We start from the raw sequence: 16177 nt of genomic DNA, 5'->3' as shown, positions 1-16177 counted from the left end.
ACAAAATCACATAAGGTTGGAAGAGACCACAAGGGTCATCCAGTCTAACCCCCTGCCCTGCAGGATTCCACAATCAAAGTGCTCGGAAAATCCTAGATACCATTTGGAGACCCAATTATATTAGAAACTACTGATACTTTTCGGATATATGTTTTCTTGGTTATATCTGAGCGCATATCCCTAACTGGCACTTCTATAAATATTTTAACATCCGGATGCCTGCCTGTGATTTTAGAAATGGGTAGTGGTCCCTCAGCCTGCCATCCCCCAGCCAGCTGGCAATGGCTGTACCTCCAGGGTCTGCTTTTGCTCCTCCCCATCCAAATCCCTACCCAAAGAGTCCCAGTGGGGCTACTATACACTATTATCCCAATTACAGCGCATTCCTGAGAGGAATGCCTGCGCCGGGCTTAGGCAACCCAGCGGCGTTGCCTCCTAAGGAGGTTTCGGCACTGCTGAAACCTCTACCCGGTGCAAAAAAAATGTGCAACCCTCATAGGGTTGCACGGGAGATACGCCAGCAAAAAGCTGGCATATCTTAACAAAAAAAGGGGGGGTGTTCCTGAGCCGAAACAGCTCAGGAGGCCGACTAACGTTGGCCCGCGCCCCAGCCGGCGCCAGAATGCCGGGGTGCCAGAACGCCGGGCACAGCACTGCCTCGGCGGCGGCCAGGGACCAGCGGCCAGGCCTGCACACCGGCGCTGGGGCCACTCATGCTGGTGTGCACCTTCCGGGTGCCGGCGGTATGGGCCCCTGCACCGGCGGAAGCCTTCGTCGGCCTCCTAAGGGCTTTCGATGCGTCCACAAGCGCGGCTCAGGAATGGGCCATTAATGGGTTTGGGAGAATGTTTGTGCTGCTCATAAGGCCAGATTTGGAGAGGAGGGGTTCTTGCATCTCTGGTTGGCTCTTGGGGCTCTGGTCATGTGCATGATCCAGGTCTTCTTTGCCTTGCAGCATGCTGAGATCTGAGCCAGATAGCGACATCTCGATTGGGCAAAGAGCTAAAAGGTAGGAGCTCTCCAAAGAAGCCAAGAGGAGGGGTGTTATATATGCAGTGAAGTACCGGAGCTGCACGTGACATCCTTCATCCACTTCTTTGGGTTGCAATTCAGACAAATGCCTTTGTGGATTGCACATGGGAGTTATTCTGTGTGAATGTAACAGGAAAAATGTTGGTTCTGCCTCTCTGACTGTAAAATTGTTCCCAGGCCCTTTAAGTACCAGGACCTCAATCCTTTTAGGGCTTTAAAGGAAATAGCCAGTGCTTTATGTAGTGCTCAGAAGCAAACAGGCAGCCCATGTAGGCTTTTCGGTGCCACAGAGTTCACCCTTCATAGAAAATAATGAAGCTGCCATATTTTGTACCATTAAAAGCTTCTGAGGAGTCTTCAAATGTGGCCCCACAAAAGGTGTGTTGCAACAGTCCAGTCTGCATATGATCTGAATGTAGATAACTAGCCAGCGTGGTGTAGTGGTTAAGAGCAGTGGTTTGGAGCGGTGGACTCTGATCTGGAGAACCGGGTTTGATTCCCCACTCCACATAAGTGGCGGAGGCTAATCTAGTGAACTGGATTTGTTTCCCCACTCCTACACATGAAGCCAGCTGGGGACCTTGGGCTAGTCACAGTTCTCTTAGAGCTCTCTCAGCCCCACCTACCTCCCAGGGTGTCTGTTGTGGGGAGAAGGGGAAGGTGATTGTAAGCCGGTTTGATTCTTCCTTAAATGGTAGAGAAAGTCAACATATAAAAACCAACTCTTCTTCTTCTAGCTAGACCCTGCTTGTCAGGGTAGGGGCTCCCCAACCAAAGTTGGGCAAAGGCCCTGAAATGCCACAAAAGAGGCCTTTCCCTCCCTCTGGAGGGCACCAGACCTACAGGGCAGCAGCAAATCTGTTGATGTGAAAGGGGAAAGAAGCTGGGCTTACCCCACCCCAGAAGCTGGACAGTTGTTGTTTTTTAAGCAAAGTATGTAAGCTTTTGTGTCAATATACATCCTACTGTACCTTTAGTTGCTGCTGAGTGACTCCCTGGGCTGGAGAAGTCACATCCTGAGACAGTGTCTTTCTTTATCTTGCTGCTCAGCTCACATTCGTCTTCAAAGGACGAGAGAAACAGCTCAGGCGTAATGAGAGAAGAAACCCCGGTGGAGCAAAAGCCAAAGAGGTAGGGAGCACCTGGGCCTTACATCTTGAGTTGTGCTTTTCTTAGAGAGGATCCCATTGCCCGCAGGGATGGGTGAATGGGGAGGAGGGGCCATGAGGGAGGCAGTCGCCACTCTGCAGAGGAGATGGGCTGCAAAGAGCTCAGTGCTGGAAAGGGACATTTGCCAGTGGAGATGGGTGCAGGAGTGGTCTTCGGCAGCCTTCTTCTCCTTGGCCAAGGGAATTTCCTGGCAGGCAATAGGAGCCTGGTTCTGCATCCATCACAGTGCCACACTGCTTGGGATGCATTGCCCAAACCAGTGGGTAGCTGGCCTCCCAAATGAAATGGTGACTCAGGTGAGAGCTGAATGCTCAGCTTGCATAGTTGGATGTTGCCAATGACCGCATGGCCCTTAACACACACACACAAAGAGATGAGTTAAGTGCCATCAAGTCGTTTCCAGCTCATGGGGACCCTATGAATCAGTGTCCTCCAAAATGTCCTCTCCTTGACAGCCTTGCTCAGATCTTGCAAATTGAGAGTTGTGGCTTCCTTTATTGAGTCCATCCACCTCTTGTTGGGTCTTCCTATTTTCCTGCTGCCCTCAACATTTCCTAGCATGACCATCTTTTCTAGTGACCCTTGCCTTCTCATAATGTGACCAAAACACGATAGCCTCAGTTTAGTCATTTTAGGTTCTAGGGTCAGTTCAGGCTTGATTTGATCTATAAACCACTGGTTTGTTTTTTTGGCAGTCCACGGTATCCATAACACTCTCCTCCAACACCACATTTCAAAGGAGTCTACCTTCATCTCTTTGGAGTTTAATAATTCAGGACAGTGGTAGGGAAGAGACCGGAGCCAAGAGGGAGGGGCATGAAGCTATTCTCTAGAATTCTGTGCCTAAATAACTACCAATGGCCCCCAAACAGCAAACTAATATTCTTGAACCTCTGCATGAAAGCTGTCCTGTTTGTCAGCTCAACTTTGTCCCCTGGGCTTTTTCCGGCTTTCTTTTTGTGTTGCGTTCGTCTCTGATTCGCTTTCATCATGTTCTAGCTCACTGGCAGTGAGGCTGAGAGAAGATAAAACTACGACAACAACGTATGACGATGAAGACAGCTCAGAACAGCTAGGCAGACCTCAAAGGTAGGCATGTACTGTCAGCCTGCTTGGGAGCAGACTCCTCCCACAAACTGTGACATCATCTAGAAGGAGATTCTCGCACATGCTCAGAGTGTCCAAATGCTTCTGGAGCTCCTGGTAAAAGGAGCCCTGGGATCCAAAATTAGGATTTCTGCATAGACTTTGAGAAGGGATGAGGCAGGCAAAAAAGAGCACTGGCGTGGTGTAGTGATTAAGGTGTTGGACTAGGATCTGGAAAACCCGGGTTCGAATCCCCACTCTGTCTTGGAAACTTGCCGAGTGACCTTGGGCCAGTCACACACTCTCAGCCTTGACCCTGGCAAGTATTTGGATGGGAGATCTCCAAGGAACACCATGGGGCATGACACTGAGGCAGGCAATGGCACCTTTGAACTCTTGCCTTGAAAACATTACAGAGTCACCATAACTCAGCTGTGACTTGACAGCAAATATTTTTTAAAAAGCCCTTCGTTGCCCTTCTGTCCATGCAGTATGAACAGTGTAGAATCACTACAACATGTCATTTTTGTATTGTCCTTTCTATGCTGATATCCGAGCTAAATTTCTTAAGTCACTCTTAGATGAATGGGATGGAGTTTTTGGACAATTGTAAAGTTCAGGTTTTTTTCTCTCTGGACAAATCTCCAATATAATCAATAGGGTAGCAAAATTCCTACAACTAGCTATGAGGCTTCGAGAATCTAAATTTCTGATCTTATCTAGCCCTAGCTTTAGTTCTCTTTGTTTTTAGCTCCTGCATTAATTGTATATATGCCAATAAAGGTGCTGTTATTGTTGTTGTTGACAACAATAGAAAGGCAGACAATTTGATAAGGGTTTGTTTGTCAACCCGTCCTCCAAGTGGTGTTGCCATTTGTGGAGGCAGTCAGTGTTTTGATTTCCCTCTCCTGCTTCCTACTATGGGAACAAACAGTTCTGCAGTCCTCTTCTCCCCCCTCCATGACTGTCAAGGGCTGCGCTGGGGGGAGCTCGCTGCTGCCATGCGTGCCAAGCTACTCTCTCCATCTCTATTAGGACATTCGTCCATGGGAAGTTTGTCATCAGTGATGTGAAGGACTGGGCGTATGAAGGGTCTGCGGCAGTGCAGGCCATCCCAGCCCCCTATCTCTTCTATTGTTATCCTGCCCTTCCTCCAAGGGATGGGGGTCCACCGCTCTACCCCCTCCTCCATTTGAACTGTGAGATTGATTTGGCTGAGGGAGAGCGACTGGTCCAGGGTCACCCGATGAGTTTCATGGCAGAGTCAGAATTTGAATCCAGATCTCCCTGGTCCTTGGCCAACTCACTACCCCTCACTGGCTCTTGCGCTAGGCATATTGGCAGGGATTTGGTCTGCTGACCAAATCCCTGCCAACATAATGGGTGTTTTTCCAGAAACATTTACAGTGGGGGGGCGAGGGTTTCTGTAGAAAATGTTCTGTGTCTAAAGACTTCGTTGTTTAAAGAAACAGCAACGAATTCATGCCATCGCCAATACGATATGAGGCGAGTTTCGCTGTTTCGAAGTTGCAATAAATTTTTTTACAGGATTGTCCCTAGGAGTTGTGTGAGAGTACATGTACATTTTATTGATTAGTAAATTGCAGTGGGCTGGAGTGGGGCAGCTAAAACCACAATTGCATAAAATCAAATTCAAATTCACCTGATTGGTTGTGTGGGTCAAATCAAAACCAGCTCCGCGTTTTGTATTTCCATGTTTCCTGTCACGTGGTGGAAGGGATGTCGTAATCACCAACCTGACATGGAATTAACAAGTAATGGAAGTGAGGCTAGAAGAAGAAGAAGAGTTGGTTTTTATACAGAGAGTGAAAATGAGCTGCCCCGCAGCACAGTCCTTAAGAGAGTCCAAGTCCATGAGCTTCCATTTAGGATGGCCCTGCCACTGACCTCTGTTGACGAGAATTAACTTCTGAGGAAGGAGATGAGTGGACAGCCGCTGCATCCCATGCACAGTTCTTTGGTGATGCTGCAACGTCAACAGTTTTCAGAAGTTTCAGGGTTTTTTCTTCCGTTTAAACAATGCAAGAGAAGTCCACACTGCATTGTCTTTAACAGGTCTGTTTTGTTTCAAAACTGGCATCGGTGTGTCCCTCAAGGCGGGCCTCTCCCTCCCCTGCTCCAGCAGCCCTCGTAGAAATGCCTCACTGCTGCTTTTGTGTCCCTCCAGCTCTTTCATTCGGCGAAAAGAGAACCTGTGCAATGAGATGAGGGAGCTGTTTAGTGACGTGACCCAGGAAGCTGCTTTCAGGCTGCACGACCAGCTGGACATCTTAGAGAAGTACATACTCAGTGCCGTCTTCTGTTTCAGGCCCTATTTGCCCCTCAGATTCATCACCACCTGGCAGTTCCCCCACCACTTCCCTGGCCTCAGCCATCTGTGACTTCGTTTTCCCACTTGGCATAATAGGACTTTTGGAAAAAAAACCAGCAGTCACTATATCACTATAGTGTAATAGTGTTATAATGATCTATTGGCACATTTTATTAACTCCTCTGAATCCCCACATTTCATTTTAAAAAGTACGTCTCTAGCCCTTTTCATTATAGAGGTATAAGAGGAAAGGTGCATGGGCTGAGGCCAGGAAAGTGGTGCCAATGAGGAGTACTTTCAGATATGTGTACTTTCCTGTCCACGTGGCATGCAAAGGCTCTTTGACCGTGGTCTTTTACAAAAAGAGTGAATCAAACCCAGGTTTGGGGAAGATTACAGTGAAGCAGGGGGAAACTCAGAAGGTAGACAATTGGGGACAATGTGGTGTAGATGCTCAGAACCCCCCCCCCCCCGCCCCAACTATAGTTTGAATGCTGAACTGGAGCAGAACTTTTCTATGGAAGCAGCCTGACTGTGTGAATGCTGACTTGCTGCAGAATGTGGCACTGCTCACGTAATTCAGCTTCCTCAGGATCCCCGCATTCATATTTTTTAAAAAACCTCCAGTTCTCTCAGGGAAGCATAGGTCTTTTATGCATGGCTGTTTCAATCGCCAATACCTCTCCGACAACTTCGGGTCTTTGTGTTGATTTGTGTTGCAGCAACAGTTGGAAATGGCATGTATATATCAACACAAAGACCCAAAGTCATCAGAGGGTGACGGCGAGTGAAACAGCCATGCATAAAAGACCATAGATGCATTAGGGAGGGTGTAGTGATGCCTGGTAAAATCTTCAAGTGAGCGAGCAACATTAGGCAGTCCTTGGCTAAATGAGCCAGTGGTCTGATTAGGTAGAAGACAGCTTCATACGCTTATAAATGCATAAGGTTCTCCTCCCCACACCCAAATAACCACAAACCAAGTTTCTAGCCCTTTTGGTTGCAAGCGTGTGCTTGAAAGTGGGTGGGTATTGCAAATAATATCTCAGAAGACAGAAGGTGGCTGAATTTGGTTTCCCATCCTTAGAGGGTGGAGGATGACAGTTTCTCCTGTTGCAGAATTTGGTTACTCTGGTGCAAAATTTAGATTGTTTTCCTTTTTTACAATTGGCGATGAGTGTACATTAATTTAACCACTGAATAGGACATACCCAATGGTGGGGTGGATGTCACTTCTGGACAGTTAAATGCAAGATAACTTTTGTGGGGGATAATTAAGACAGAAAGTAGTTTATCGCTGTTTCTAAGCAAGCCAGCTCCCTTCCTTCTCTGAGCCAACTCTTATCCAAAAGAGAATACAAATGCAAGGGCCCATTCCTTTTTAAACCCTCGCTTGAAGGTTTGTTTTTTTTAAGTATACAAGCTGAATTGGCAGGAGGCGAGAAGAGAAGAGCATACAGAAATATCGAAGTCTGAACCACATCACAAAGCTCCGGAAAGACCTCGAGAGGATGAGGCAGGCGATTCTGGGGCATGAACCAAAACAGGCCGCAGAGGAGGAGAACTGGTAAGAAAGAGCTACAGCGTGCGTGCATCATGTCTGGGGCAGGGCTTTGAAGGACAAAGCACAGAAGAAGGTATTGGTCACATAATTCCAGCTTTCATTTTTTAAAATAAATTTAAAACAAGCTTCTAGCCCTTTGGGTTGCAAGGATAGTTTGGGAGGATGTGGATGCTGCCAGGTGGAATCTCAGAAGCCAAAGGATTTGCTGTATGTGACTTTTACTTGGAAGGGGGAGGGTTCTCCAGTGAAGAAACATTGTAAAAGCTGCAGAACTAATAAGACAAAATAGGAGAAACTATGAAAATATGGAAATGCCTAGATGCACCTGCATGCCTTCCGCACAGTGATGAATGAGCCTCAGTGTATCCCTTGTTACCACTGTGAATGCTTCATTTGCTGCAGCAGCAACGGAGAATCCACAGGGCAGTTTTCCCACCACATCCTTGTCTCAGCCCACCCCACCCCCCCATGGTTGCTATCCTTCTCCCCTCCCCTGGAGGAGCTTTTTTACTTTTTTTGGAGAAAAGAATCAGTGATTGCTAGATCTCTATAGAAATAATGATCTGTTGACATAATCTGCTAGTTCCTCTGAATTACCGGCTTAATTTTTTTAATGAAGTTGCTAGCTTTATTTTGTTGCACTTTTCTCCTTATATATCTGCAACAAATAGGGCTAGAGCCTTCCTTTTTCAGAAAGCTAGAAATTCAGAGGAACCAGTAGATGAGGGCAATTTATTTAACTTCATGGGGAGGGGCCTTGGCTCAGTGGTAGAGCATCTGTTGGGCATGCAGAAAGTCCCAGGTTCAATCCCTGGCATCTTCAGTTAAAGGGACCAGGCAAGTAGGTGATGTGAAAGACCCCTGACTGAGACCCTGGAGAGCTGCTGCCAGTCTGAGTAGACAATATTGACTTTGATGGACCAAGGCTCTGATTCAGTGTAAGGCAGCTTCATGTGTTCATGTATACCACACATTTCTCGCCAGTGGGGTCCCAGAGCAGCTTACATTGTTCTATTCTCTTCCATTTTATCCTCACAATGACCCAGCAAACTTACATATCAGAACAGGGATTTGAACTGAGATCCTAATCTGACACTCCAACCCTTGCTGTACACTGGCTTGTTAAAACATGGTAAAGCAATTGCTGATTTTAAAAAACCCCTAAAACTAGCCCTTTAGGATAGGAATTCCAACCTCCAGGTTGTGGCTGGATTCTCCAAGTATTTCCCAGCCTGGAGCTGGCAACCCTACCTCTGGGGGCACAGCAGGGGAAATGGAAGCTCTGAGTGGCTGAGGGAAGGAAAATGGCAGCCGTGTAGGCGGGCCCTTAGATCATGCACAGCTTCCTATCTAGACCATTGGATAAATAATTTAGATTGTGCTTAAAAAAATTAAAAGCAGGCAAAGAAAAGAGTATAACAAGGCCAAGCAAAGAACAACTGAGCCATCACATGGTATGGCTGCTCTACCCCCATCCCAAAGCATTGCATTTGGGTAGCTGAAACAGACAAAAAAAGCTTCTTGTGAAAGAGGTTCAGGCTGCCAAACCTGCTGCACCAAGAATACATGAAGCTGCCTTATACTGAATCAGACCCTTGGTCCATCAAAGTCAGTATTGTCTACTCAGACCGGCAGCAGCTTTCCAGGGTCTCAGGCAGGTGTCTTTCACATCACCTACCTGCCTAGTCCCTTTATCTGGAGATGCTCTACCACTGAGCCACAGCCCCTCCTCAAACGCTCTCCCTCCAAACCCTTGGGCTCAGCTGTGGTTCCTGAGAATTCCTGTAAAGTGATTGTGTCTGTGCCAGGACTTCTATGTCATGTGTACTCTCAGGAAAGGCTTGGAATCCTGTGCATGTACAGAATCTGAATAGCCAGGAATTTCAAGTACTGGTCTATGCTTGCCACAGAATGGGATGATGGAATGGACCACACCACTTTGGACTGGGGAGGGAGAGAGAGACATATTGAAATGTTCTACTATGTAATGAGAGTGAAAGTGGAAGAACAGCACAGGAGGCAGAGACATTAGCAAGATCCTTCTTGCTATACTAGTTAGGTTTTACATATGATTGCCAACCTCCAGATGAAGGCCTAGAGACCGCCTGGAATGACAACTGACCTCCAGACGATAGAGAACAGTTCCCCTGGAGGAAATCTTTCCTGTAGGAAATCATTGCTTTGAAGGGTGAACTCTATGGCATTTTACCCCGCTGAGGTCCCTCACCTCCCCAAACCCCGCCCTCCTCAGGCTCCACCTCCAAATCACCAGGAATTTCCCAGCCCAGAGTTGACATCCCTAGTTTTACACGGAGTATTAAAAATTATAACCCTCACCAGTGATCTGGTGTTTCTTCAAGGTTTGCTACCCTTCTGGACAAGATCCCCAGTGAGGTCAGGGCAGACCGCCGGACCCAAAAAGTCCTGAAGAAGCTCGAAAAGTTTGCCAGCAATCCAGACTTACGGATCCGACCCCCCACCTTCTTGAAAGTCTTGGGGGAACTTCGTGTTTGGGAAATCTGTTCTCCAGACGTCAGTGCAGCTATACAGGTAAGAGCCGGGGAAGGAAATTGTACACCTCTCCTTCAGCCTTCAACAACCTGAGGCCAAGTGCCGTTTCTTAAGATGCCTCAAAAAATACAGAAATAATGACATTAGGATCTGCTGCCAGAGTCTTTAGCTCCATGGAAGAAGGTGTTATGTACGAGCCTGTAAGAACAGATTATATACTGCTTAGCACTGGCATAGTGTTCAAAGATCTTCACATAAAGAGTGTTCAAAGATCTTCACATACATGATGTGAGTAACCTGCTTCTAAACCCAGTTGTAGATCCCAAGTCTACCATGAAGTTCACTGGGCACCAATCACTATCTCTGACTGTAACCTACTTCAGAGGGTTGTTGGAGGATAAAAGCAAGTAAGGGGAGAACCATGATGTCACTCTGTGGTCCTTAGAGGAAGGGTGGGATAAAAAAAATATGCAACAGATTGGACATAGTACTCAACCGTGTGCCACGAGGACACCCTTAGTTTTTTTTCCCCTAGTTGGCCACGGAGCACATCTTTGCTACCCCCTAGTGGTTCCTCTGTTGCCATGTAAGTCCTGCTGTCTAACTAGAGCTGGCATGAACCATTCACGTGCACCAGCGGTCAGACTGCAAAACCCAGACAATGCAATGTGTGAATGACTGACACAGAGGAGCCTTCTTGGATCCCAAGCCTCAGTTAAGGATCATTACAACTCTACTGCAGGGCAAGACCAGGTGATGAGTTGGGCCCACATGAAGGCCATCAAAACCCACCACACAAAAAAAGCAGGGGCATAGGAAGGTGATCTGCATGAATTTTGACACGGATTCGTGCCTCCCTTTGGGAAGCAAACTGTGTCATTCTCCCAGTTTTGTGACAGGTGCCTCTCATCAGACTGAGCCCTAGAGATGAGCCTCTGATTGAGCAAGGAGGCAAAATGGCTCTGGGTACCCCTCCCTTTCCATTTTTGCAGATTTCCACTGCTGTGGTTTCCAAGTCTCCCTCATTCATGAACAGTTCAGTGCCTTTGAATCTCTGCTCCAGGGCATTTAAAGCATGCCCTGGCATTTGTTCATACGCAGGCTCTCCTTTGCCCTTTCGATGCTCAACTGCAAAACAAAACAGCCTCCTGCGATACACCCATGCAGGACTCCTTCATGCCTGTGGGCTCTCGCACGCCTCCTGACCCTATGATACAAGCACATAAAAGAGATACGCTGAAGTCTGGTTTCAGGCTCTTCTGCTGTAGTAGAACAAAGTTCATATCCAGTAGCATCTTATAGACCAACAAACTTGTCCAAAGGATAAGCGTTCCTGAGTCAAGGTTTACTTCCTCAGATGATATCCAAGCATATGAAGAGTGGTTAAAACGCTTAGGGCTGTTTAGCTTGAAAAGGCGGCTGTTAAGGGGAGACATGATAGAGGTCTATAAAATTATGCATGGTATGGAGCGAGAGGACAGGGAGAAGCTTTTCTCCTCCTCTCATAATACTAGAACACGGGGTCATCTGCTGAAGCTGGAGGGTGAGAGATTCAAAACAGATAAAGGATTTCTTCACACAACTCATAAATTGTGGAACTCCCTGCCCCCGGATGTGGTGATGACTGCCAACTTGGAAGGCTTTAAGAGGGGAGTGAACATATTCATGGAGGAGAGGGCTATTCATGGCTACTAGTAAAAATGGATACTAGCCATGATGCATACCTGTTCTCTCCAGGATGAGAGGAGCATGCCGAATATATTAGGTGCCGTGGAACACAGGCAGGATGGTGCTGCTGCCGTCGCCTTGTTTGGGGGCTTCCTAGAGGCACCTGGTTGGCCACTGTGTGAACAGACTGCTGGACTTGATGGGCCTTGGTCTGATCCAGCATGGCTGTTCTTATGACAAAGTGAGCCTTCACCTGCAAAAGCTTACACCCTGAACATTTTTGTTGCTGTTAAAACTGAAGTATAGTCCCCACCCCTTACCTCATTCAGGTTTGCAGAGAGCAGTTAGGGAGGCAATTGCAAACACGGCTTCCATACAAGAGCTCTGCTGAGATTTATTTACTCCATTTATATCCACCTGTCTTCCTAGTGGGGCCCCAAAGCAGGTGACATAGTTCTCTCCTCCATTTTAGCCTCACAACAACCCTGGGAGGTGGCTTAGACTGAGTGTGTGACTGACTGAAGGGCACCCAGCAAGCTTCGTTTCAAGAGTGGTGGTTCGAATGTGGGTCTCCCAGATGTTAGTCCAGTGGGCTAACCACTAACTCATGGTGGCTCTTGCATTGCAGAGTAGTTGCAACACAGCAACTTTTGTGAGGGCTTCAGCATTAACTGACGTTGTTTTTGAGGTGGGTTCAGCTGTACGCCATGTTTGCACTCACAATATGCACGTTCTGCTGTGAAAATCAAACTTTCCCCTCCCTTCCCCCATTGCTTTTGCAGTTTTTGCGGGAAAATATTGTGGGGATGCCTGAGGAGGATTACAGACATTGGCTGCAGAGTCGAGTTCCAATCCAAAAACGCGCACGCAGCGCCCCACCGCTATGAGCATGGAGGCGCAGAGGGATCGCTGCGTTCTCAAGAGATGACACGCTTGCTGCTCAAGAGCTGCATCAGAAGAGCGCCAGGCAGCTGCTGAGACGGCGCCCTCTGAAAAATGCATTTACCAGCTCCTGGAAGGCTGGGGCAGCTTCTGCGTGCGGGAATGGCTCATTCTCTATGCCCACGCCACCTGCACTCAGAACCACAGAGAATTGGACAGCCAAGGCCTGTTTCAACTTCATTCTTTGAATGTTTTGATATTAAATTTTTGTTTTAAGTTGTCCTACATTTTATTTGTCTAGATCTGGAGGAGGGAATGAGAAAGGAGCAGGCCTATGGAGTCTTCTCTCTGCAACAGTTTTGGGTCAGCGACAGAAGCCGATTGATTGGCTTGCTCCATTGTAAAGGCAGACTGCGGCACAGCAGTTTTGCGTTTGTGTTGCATTTTTTTGGGAATTTATTAAAATGTAGCTTAAACATGTATTCTTGCAAGCTTAATGTAATTTGCTTTCTATAGCTTCCAATTGAGGATTCATTGACAGTGTTCACTATATCTGCCCTGTCACTGCAACCTGATAGAGGATACCACACTAAATAACCAGCTGCAGAACTGGTTCAGTCAAGTAAATCTGAGTGCCCGAGAGGTGTCTCAGAGGATAAAAGCATTTGGAGACAATTCCAGCTGCCTGGCTTACAGCAGCTACAACTAGACCTAAAGCTCATTGAGATAGTAACCATGTACCTGAACTGAACCATTTCATGTGAGCGAATGCATCTTTGGACAAAAGAAAATCCCTGCATGCAGAAAAATAGCATGTCAGGAAGTGTTCTAGCCTAGATTTTTATGTGCAGGGGATTTTTGTTGCATGTTTGGAGGTGCATTCGGTCATGTGAGCCCTCACTTTACCACCTGAACAAGTGAGCTGTGGCTCACAAAAGCTCATACCCTGTCTGTCAATAGCAGTAGAAAAGAGCAAGAGTCCAGTAGCACCTTAAAGACTAACACGGCTACCCATCGTGATCTTTACCGCCTTCATAGAATCATAGATTTGGAAGGGACCACCAGGGTCATCTAGTCCAACTCCCTGCACAATGCAGGAAACCCACAACTACCTCCTTAGTAAGGGACAACTACTTAGTAAGGGACAAATTACTCCTGCCACTGTTCTGTGGTTGTAGCACCAGATTCATTATTTGAACACCCGAACAAGCCACAGGACTGTGATCGCAGCAGACTGCAGCACTAGGATGGCCCCAAGTATTTCTGTCTCCCCCACACACACACAGACTCAGCAGCATCGTCTCTGGCTTGAAGCAAGTTTAGGTTTAACAAAGCAGCTTGGCGGTGCTGTGGTACACAAGGGATTTATTTGGCATGTGATGCTAAAGGGGTTGGGAGAAAGCTATGGTGGGGTTGTTGAGCTGTCGGTGTGCACATGTAACAGAGAAGCCCGAAGGAGGGTTTGGTGAAAGTACTCTGGATAAAAATCTCTTTTCTAACCCTGAAACTTGGGAGATGGGAGAGGGGAGGCAGATGAATACCACCTCTAGTGAATTATAGAATTCTTAATACTCATTGGATGAAGAATGTTCCTTTTGCCCATCAACTTCTTTGGTTGCCCCTAAATTCCTGTGTCAAAGGAAAAGGAGAGGATGTTCTCTCTAATTGCTTTCTCCACCCTGTGCATCTCTCTTTAATACCTCTCTCATGTCTTCCCTTAGTTGTCTTTTTGTAAACTGCAAAGCCCAAGACTTTTGGGGCTTTTCTCATAGGAAAGGTACAACAACCCCTTAATGATCCTGGTTGTTTTTTTCTGCACTTTCCCCCCTCCTCTGCAATATCTATTTTGAGATATGGGGGCCAGCCCCAGTATTCCAGATAAGGCTGTACCCTAGATCTCAACGGGGTCATCACAACATTGGCCATTTTTATTTTTCAATCCTTTCCCTAATACTCCCCAGCATGGCATTTGCCTTTTTCACTACTGTGGCACATTGAATTGGTGTTTCTGTATAGTTATCCACCACCACCCCAAAGATCTCTTTACCTCTCTCTCATGGCCAGTTCAGACCCTATCAGCATGTATTTAAAATGAGGATTTTTGAAAAATTGCTCCAGTGTGCATCACCTCGCACTTCATTTGCCTCAGGGTGTCAAAAGTATCACTAGAGAGGAGAAAATTAGAGAACTTCCTGAGAGAAGATTACAGTGGCATTAAACAGTGTCAATCAAAGACATTTGGAGAATTATGTCTTTCCCAGAGCTCAGTAGCCAGAAGGTCACACGCTGAACAGCCTCATAGATCAGGATGTGGGTGCTGAACAGCCTCTCAGATCAGAGCGAGCCCTAATCTAATTAAAGTCTTGTAGAGGTCAATGCTGAATGTGGTGTCGTTACCAAGAAAAGGGGAGTGCCTTCTGACCTCAGATACACATCACTAAATTCTAGCAGTTGTTAAGTGAGCCAATCTATTCCATTTTGTGAAGGGGGGGAGGAAAACCACTGCGCCGCCAAGGTTCAGTTCAAAGCTTTTTATTAATTAAACTGCCATTTCAACAGCCTAGTTTCCACCCCCTCTAATTCGAAGGCTCTTCACTTGCAGCTTTCAGGACAGCCAGGAAATTAGCAGTACATAAAAGCACCACCACTTGGCTTTCGGTGAGTTCTAATTCTCACTTAGACACACTTTGAGTGGAAACGGCTCCGTTAACATGGGGGGAGGGGGGAATTCACCACAGCAGCAGCAGCTACCAACCATTTGTCGCCAACTGATAGGATTCTCTTTGCTGTGCATTCTGTATTCCAAAACAAAGGGGGAAGAAGGGGCAAATTCTGAATTTATTTATTTTTTAAACTAACAGAACTTTAAGTAAGGCTATTCTGGTATATTTCTTGTATTAAAATACTCCGGAAGCCCTTTTTGCAAGCTCCTATCAGAATTAGCATTTTCAAAAATGAAAACATTCCCATTGGCTTCAGGTTGAAATGCTGATGTGGTGTCGTGCCCCCCGAGGGGCCACCTTTCCCTTCTGCATCTCCCAAATCACGTCAGGATAGTGTCGTCAATCTGTTCAACGGAGTCGGCTTGACTCGCGAGCTTCTTCAGAGAGCGCCGGCAACTCTCGTTCAGCAGTTCCAAGCTGGCAGAGTCAAGGATCTTGGAGATGGACTGCAAGGAGTGATACCAAAGGAAGAGGGTGTGAGAGAAGAAGTAGCCAGTGCTTTTTATTACAATGTTAGCAGCTATGTTAGATCGGACAAATGACCCTTCTGATTCAGCACTCTTCCTAACAGCAGCTAGCCCACATACTGCACAGATTTCTCAGGCTGGGCTCATTGGCCAAATCCAGACCCTTACTCTAGGGTCCATTGTTCTGACCACATGATGCCATTGCTCAAACTCCCAACCTAGCTTACCTGTTCTGCATCCCGCTTCTTGCCCTTTATATCTTGCCTTTCCAAACTCTCTGCCCTCATATCCTGGTTTTTTTCTACCTCCACTCCTCCAGCTTCCAGCCATTTGGGAGTCTCCTGCTCTCTTAAGCGAACTCTGCCCTTCTCCCTTTCTTTGTACGCCTGGAAGTCCCTCCCCAAACACCACTGTGATGATGCCTCTGTCCTGTTCTTCCCACTTTAAACCCCAGCCTCATCGTGAAGCCTGTGAACTTCTCCACAGGCAAACACGGGCCTTACTTCATCCCTTGTTACCCTTGTATTTTAATGTTCCTGTTGGCAGCAGAGGATAAGATTCACAATAATGGGTTTAAATTGCAGGCTGGATATTAGGGGGAAATGTTTTACAGTAAGAGTTGTTCGACAGTGGAATCAGCTACCTAGGGAGGTGGTGAGCTCCCCCTCATTGGCAGTCTTTAAGCAGAGGCTGGATAAGCACTTGTCAGGGATGCTCTAGGCTGATCCTGCAATAAGCAGGG

The 16177-nt window shown here is 47.0% G+C and overlaps 2 protein-coding genes across 2 annotated transcripts in view; one reads left to right on the top strand and one right to left on the bottom strand.

Moving 5' to 3' along the window:
* Positions 1–12250, top strand: part of CCDC60 (coiled-coil domain containing 60) — a 62079-nt gene extending 49829 nt beyond the window's left edge. Inside the window, exons 10-16 of the mRNA XM_056859742.1 lie at positions 956–1009; positions 2083–2163; positions 3202–3273; positions 5477–5587; positions 7056–7187; positions 9545–9734; positions 12146–12250. Coding sequence (XP_056715720.1) covers positions 956–1009; positions 2083–2163; positions 3202–3273; positions 5477–5587; positions 7056–7187; positions 9545–9734; positions 12146–12250 — 745 coding nt within the window. The remainder of the gene's footprint in view (positions 1–955; positions 1010–2082; positions 2164–3201; positions 3274–5476; positions 5588–7055; positions 7188–9544; positions 9735–12145) is intronic.
* Positions 12251–15098: 2848 nt separating this feature from the next.
* GCN1 (GCN1 activator of EIF2AK4) overlaps positions 15099–16177 on the bottom strand; it is a 75814-nt gene continuing 74735 nt past the window's right edge. Inside the window, exon 58 of the mRNA XM_056859223.1 lies at positions 15099–15414. Within this exon, the coding sequence (XP_056715201.1) occupies positions 15289–15414 (126 nt within the window). The 3' untranslated portion in view covers positions 15099–15288. The remainder of the gene's footprint in view (positions 15415–16177) is intronic.

This window comes from Euleptes europaea, chromosome 13 (genome assembly GCF_029931775.1).
Source record: "Euleptes europaea isolate rEulEur1 chromosome 13, rEulEur1.hap1, whole genome shotgun sequence".
Lineage (NCBI taxonomy): Eukaryota > Metazoa > Chordata > Lepidosauria > Squamata > Sphaerodactylidae > Euleptes > Euleptes europaea.
This window is presented reverse-complemented; position numbering and strand designations above follow the sequence as displayed.